Genomic DNA, 6,492 nt, shown 5'->3' on the forward strand with positions numbered 1-6,492 from the left:
GAGGGACATAATGATTGTTCCCAGTTAATGAATTCCATGTGCATATTTGAATGTTTCTCCCTTTACTCATTATCTCAGATATTTTCAAAATCAAGCCAAATGATTTACATTAAGAAGGCATAATACATTTTAAGCATTTTAATTTCCTCAATCTGCCAATCTTCCTGGAAAGTATTTAATAATAGTAATAACAAGACAATTTAATATAAGCAATTTAAAATGAATATACATTTATTATAAATATTGTTGTAATTTTAAAATTAACACATTTAATAATTACTAAATTGATCAGTCACTCAACTCCCAACAATTCTAGGCTGTTTCTAACATACTTGCTACAGCTGATGCAATTATACAGTAATCTATTCTTCACAGAAGATTGGGGAAATATTCTATTTGCCCGACTCTAAAAATGTCAAGAGTTAAATTCTTGGTAAGCCACAGAAGAACCTACAATATAGGAAAGAACCAGTTTCCTGTGTCTTTAACTGAATGCTTAGTGCTTCAAGATCCAGGTCAAGGGTCTTTGGTTAAACCCATCTGAAGAACAGGCAGCCTGTCCCTCAATATCACTGAGGCCTTCCAGATGTTCAGTATACCTCACTTCAGCCAGCATAGCCAATAGTGACAGATGCTGTAGGGAGTAAATCAATAACATCTGGCCATTATGTTACTTTTACCACAATGGATTTTGTTTTGAATTTATTGGTTTAAGCTAAACTTTTATAATAAATGGAAATAATATTGGTGTCACAGTTCCAAGACATTTGGAGGGAAACAGTGCTGCCAAGCCCTGAGATTAGAGAGATATTACAATCCAAGTTATCCAAAAATGGTGGATAGGCAGCCTTGATAAAAGCATGTCGTATTTTTAATTAGAAATTCCCCAAAGCCTCTCATGGGCCACTGTGGGAGCAGAATCTAAAAAGACCTTTGGCCTGATCTTCCATAGCTTTCCTTATGTTTTATACATAAGGTACCCATGTGACTGATTTTTTGTATGTAAAACATGTTCTGTCCACTGCACTTCAACCTCCTATTTTGAGTTTGCTGAATCTTAAATCATAAAATTCTTCTTATATAATTCAGAGTATGCAACTGTTTGGCTACCAAGTCTTTCTTACATTTTGAATGATCTTAGTCCATCGCTTTTGAATAACCAGACCAAGACATTGTTTCCTATCTACATGTTTTTTTTAATGTTATCTTACGTGTTCCCTGGGTTTGGCAGAGAGCATAGCAACAAATGACATTAAATTCAGGCTTATACTATCCATGCAGAAGCCTTCATTCCTTCAAAGTATTATTCCCCTCTTTAAATTAATTCATATTCTAAAAAGCACAGCCAATTCAAACTGCCAATGCCCAAGGATTGTGCTCTCAGTTTTAAAGAATGTTATCTTTATAATGCTAAAATAAATATCCTATGTTGATCTTGGAAGGTTTTCTACATTATTTCAGAATTGAGGAAAACAGGCAATTCCTCTTTCCTTAAGCAGGAAATCCCCAGAGATATAAAATTTTAATTGTTTTTTTTTTTTTAAAAAAGCCATTACAATGCCAGATGGTTAGATGCAATGTATAGTGCGGAAAGACCAGCATTACTCAACAATAGGAGAGTAGAAAGAGACTCTTATCAGAGCTCACAGAATGCGGGATCTCTTCACAAGGATGTCATTGTTCTCTACCTCTTCCTTAAAGAGGTTAGCCCGAAAAGATTTCACTTTATCCTGAATCTCCGAAAGGAGAGCAATCTTTTCTGTCAGCATGGTTTCAAACTGGGTGGCGTAAAACTCCATGTCATATTCAACATCTTCAGCCATCTTCAGAAAAGCTTTCAGCCATCTCAGTGATTCCTGATGATCTTCTGCCTGAGCTTTCTCAATCTCTTTCCTCTTCTTCTGCCCTTTCCCTCTGCAGCTGAGGCTAAGAGCCGGCAAAGGGACTTGATCCTCTTTCCGTGCACAGATTTTGAACTCATCCGTCTCAGGCAAGCTATGATTGCTCCAAGGCTGAGTGGAATCCTCCAGCTGATAGAGAGACTTGGACAGGATACGATGGCACTGTTTGAAGGCACTGGGATCAACCACCAGACCTTTTACCCGATTGGCATATCTGAGGGTATTGAGTGTGTGCTCACATGACTTCATGCCTGGGGAGATGGTGGCAATCATGCAAGTGCAAGAGTTTTCTCCAATGAATGAGTCTCTAAGGACTTGGGTCAGCTTGCTAGCTCGGAAAGGTGTGTGGCCTTTATTACGCCCCAAGGCTCGAATGCATTCTTTCAGGGCCAAGAGGCTCTTATTGATCTCGGCTCCCTCCAACCTGGTTAGTCGGTCTGCCCTGCAGGTATCTGCTCCCCGCTCATTGCCAGCCAGGTCAATCAAGGAAAACTTGCCATACAGTTTCCCTTTGCGCTTGAGGATAATCTGGAAAACGGCATGACTCCGGGAGGAATGGGAGTTGGCTGAAGTCTGGCCGGAGGTCCTGCATCGGTTCCCAATCTCAATGAGCTTCAAGACGTCCTCAACACAGATGACCTCCTGCTCCAGCAGCCCCACCACCTGGACTTGTTGGTTGCTATCCTCCAGGACCCGTAGCCGGTTCTTCCAGTTCAGCAAATCGTAGACTTTTCCCCAGTAGATCTCAAAAAAGGCGCCAAAAACCTGGAGCTCCAACATTTTGTAGGTGGGCTCCTGCAGCAGAAAAAAGACATCGCGGGCGGCCATGGCGTAGATGCCTTTGGCGGAGTCCTGCTTCTTGCCAGAGAAGTCCCCTCCCATTGTGTGGGTCTTGCCGCTGCCCGTCTGACCGTAGGCGAAGCACGTGGCCATGCCGCCGCGGAAGATGGTCTCCACCAGCGGTTGGGCCGTGTGCTCGTAGACGTTTTCGTTGGTGGCACCGTCGTCAAAAGCGTGGTCGAAGCGGAAGGTCTGGTGCTCCAAGTAGCGGGTGAGGTCGAGCTTTTGCCTGGCCTCGTGCACCATCACCACACCCGAGCAGGGGATGGTCACCACGTCCACCTCCTTGATCCCCGCCTCCCGCTGGTTGAGCGGCCGCTTGCGGACGCACACGCAGATCTTGCGGGACGAGGCCCCGTCGTTGCGGCCGCTCTGCGGCAGGAGGCAGCCCTGGGCCAGCAGGGCGGCCGCTCCGCCGCGCAACAGGGCCTCGCGGCACTGCTGGATCATCGCGATCACGTCCGCGTGCGGGTGGGCGTCGCGGGCGTCGCGCCGGGCTCGCCTCTCCACCAGGGCCAAGTGGCGCTTCTCGCGCTCCACGCGCAGCCGCTCCACTTCCAGCACGCAGGGCGACTTGCGGGCGGCCGTCGAAGCGGCTCTTCTCAGCTCGCGCTCCACGCCGTCCCCTCCCGGCTTCTCCCTGCCGACCGGGGTCGCCGCGTAGGGGGGCGGCGGCGGCGTGGGGTGGTCGCCCTGCTCCGACGGGGTTTGCGCGGAGAGCGTTCCCATTGGGGCCAAGTGAGGGTTGAGGCCGAAGGCTTGGGCGAGCTCCACTTTTTTGCCCTTGTTGGTGCCCCTTTCGATCCATTCCACCGTCACGCTGTTGGCGTCGTCGTGCAGCGCCGTCACCAGCGCCGGGTGGATCCGCCCGTCGCTCCTCTTGATGTCCAGATAGGTTCCCAGCCGGATGGCCCCGAACGGCTTGGCCATGGCGCTCGGCGGCTTGGCCTCGGGATCACACGGGTAGCTGCTGCCGATCCCGGGCAGCCGGGGGAAGCGAGAGAAGGGGGCGGGTGGGAAAGCTGGTACCCTGGCTGGACAGTCACGCTCATTCAGCGCCTGGTGGTAAAAGGCACCCTTGCGCATGGCCCAGCCAGTGCCCTTGGCCGCCCGCCTCGGTTGACGGTCATCCGCACCACGGCCTGCGTCACAAGGGCTCCCCGAAGTGGCTACGACCCATCGCTCGAGCTTTACGCTCGCCCCGTGGCTTTGCAGGACTTAGCGGGATCGTCTGCCGGGGAAGAACCGCCGGCAGGACTTGACCTAGCGGCGGGATCCGTCGCCACCCTTTACTGTGGTACCTTTTCCTAAAGTAAAGTTATCACGGGTCAAGAACTACTACTCTCTCACGGGTCAAGAAGCAATCAAATTTGTCTCGGAGTTAATAGATAGAGCTCCCGTCTTAAGCATCCGGCTAGCTCCAGACTGGTAGAAATACGGATTCCCAATATGGTTGAATTCAATATGGTTGCATTCCCGGTGTAAAAGAGAGGATGGGTGGGGTTTGAATGGGGCCCGAAATGAGGCTAACGAAGATAGAAACCATTTCCAAATGAACCAATTCTAGGCTTCCATAGCCTTTTAAATCAGTTGCACATTCACAGCCACTGACTAAGCTAGCTGGGGGGGCACTGGAGGGCCATGGGTTGGGGAAAGAAGCACATGTGTGATGGGTGATATAGAAATTTGATAAATAATGAGAAGAAAAATAAAGCTTTTGCCCTCTGTGCCACTCCCCATGTCCTCAACAGATCCTTGAAGGAAGTAGCTCGCTAGTCAAGTCTGCCGTCCACGGGTTCAAACAGTGGGATTGAGAACTTTACCTAGTGGTGTTAATGACACAACCCATGCTCGGTTTGCTGATTGGATAATGGATTAATGGTCCAATATTCCATGATATGAGTGTTCATAGACCCAGAGCTGAAGTTTATAGTGCTGTCTTTTTTAGCAGTAATCCTTCCTGAATTGATTCTTATTTTTTTGTATGCAGCAATTCTTTCTTAAATATGCTGAGCGTTTTCCAGGGAAATGGGTACCTTATATTTTCCCATTAATAGTATGCTAAAACTAGTAAGACCCAAGTTCAGATTCCTAATAAACCTTGTTGGGCAATTTTCACAGAATGGTTTGGATGAAATGGAGGTGATGGGTTTTTACTGTATATCGGCAGTATATTGGCATACTTCATGTATATTGGCATGAAGTTCTAGAAGAAAGACAGGATTTTTTAAAAAATTGTTTCCTGCCTTTATTATTATTATTTTTTACAAATAAATAGGATATGAATATAATCGATATTCTAATGAATTGGAAATCTTACCATAAGATCCCCCCTCCCTCCAATTTCTCATTTTATGTATTATTAAGAAAGGAATGTGTTCTAAAAATGAAGGTTCATTTTAAATTGTGTGAATTGCTAAAAAATATTTAGCATCGGTTTTCTGTTGGGAAGCAAAGTCAGGATGTTCTCAAGTTTACTTTGTGAGATCCTGGGAATTTTCCTATATCCTAATATTAGGAAACATTAAAAAAAATCTTGAAAGCATGAATCTGCTTAACTGTACTAATTATTATAAAATTATATTATAAAATGTACTAATTATTCATCTAACTGCAGTGTTGCAAATAATTAATGTATTTAGTATTCATTTGTCATATCTAGTCATGAGAATCCTCACTGAATAGCTGCAAAAGAATTTACTCATTGAAACTACATTATAACCAGTGTTTTTATTCATTGTTTAATTTAACCGAGACATTTCACTGACTCAAACATTTGTGCTGATAAATTCTGTATTCAGTAAACAAGATGCAAACAGAAAAAATGTATTTAAAAACTGTCAAATTAATTTAAGAAAAGAGTATGTATGTGGACACTGCATAATGTACCATCGTCACATTAGCAAAAAGGTTGCCTCTTTATTTTTATTTTTTGATACAGCCATGCGCCAGGTTTAAATTGAACAAGTGCTGCCCATTCCTGTTGAATATCATTTAAATACATGATTACTAATAGTAATGGTGTGCCAGAAATATGGAAGACACAATGCTCATTAAAGTGTGACAGATATGGGAAGGGCATGTTGCGCTAACTCACAGTGTGTTGAATCGAATTGGATGGATCCGCATGAGATACTAAGCCCAAATCAAGCAAACAGTTACAGGTGAGTGCAATATGTAATTCCCAGACATGCATTTCTTTTATCCTTTCACAAGCCAAATTGCTCAGATGCTTAAGTATTTTACTTTTTTTAGCTCTGTTCTCTACTCTCCCACAAATAAGTAGCTAACTAACATGGAAAAGTAAATTATCGGGGACAGTTAGGAAATGAAATGTCCTCTGTAACTGTATTGGCTTTGTGCAGATTTAAGATCAATTAATATGTCTCATAGGAAATCCCCACATCATTCTTTCCTAGCGAACAGCTGTGCTGCAGACTTGCTTTTGCAATTGCCTCCAGCTTTTCTTGATTGTGTTGCCTTCCCAACTGAGAACTATAACAAACAACACCCCACATCTCCCAAAGAAGAAAACTAGCCCTCAATTGTCAGATCTAAAAAGGTCAGGAATCATCCAGCTGACAAGTTGACATCCCCCAGAAGAGATCAGTGAGAGAGTTAGAAAGTAAATCTTGGATTCAGTCCATGCATGTTTATCAGGACATCTTGTTGAAATTTTGGAGGTTATTCCAAAGTAAATGTTCAGCTCAAGGTATTAATGACAGAATGGATGTTTTTTTAAGAAAAAAAG

At 44.4% G+C, this 6,492-nt stretch overlaps 1 protein-coding gene across 1 annotated transcript; it reads right to left on the minus strand.

Moving 5' to 3' along the window:
• Nucleotides 1–307: 307 nt before the first annotated feature.
• KIF2B (kinesin family member 2B) lies at nucleotides 308–3,842 on the minus strand. The gene has a single exon (XM_087954086.1). It carries the CDS (start codon nucleotides 3,825–3,827, stop codon nucleotides 1,644–1,646), a length of 2,184 nt encoding a protein of 727 aa, XP_087810212.1. The 5' UTR covers nucleotides 3,828–3,842; the 3' UTR covers nucleotides 308–1,643.
• Nucleotides 3,843–6,492: the final 2,650 nt, after the last annotated feature.

Source organism: Notechis scutatus, chromosome 2, assembly GCF_049901735.1.
Source record: "Notechis scutatus isolate UNSWTSFEM ecotype Mainland chromosome 2, rNotScu1.2, whole genome shotgun sequence".
In the NCBI taxonomy this organism is placed as follows: Eukaryota; Metazoa; Chordata; class Lepidosauria; order Squamata; family Elapidae; genus Notechis; species Notechis scutatus.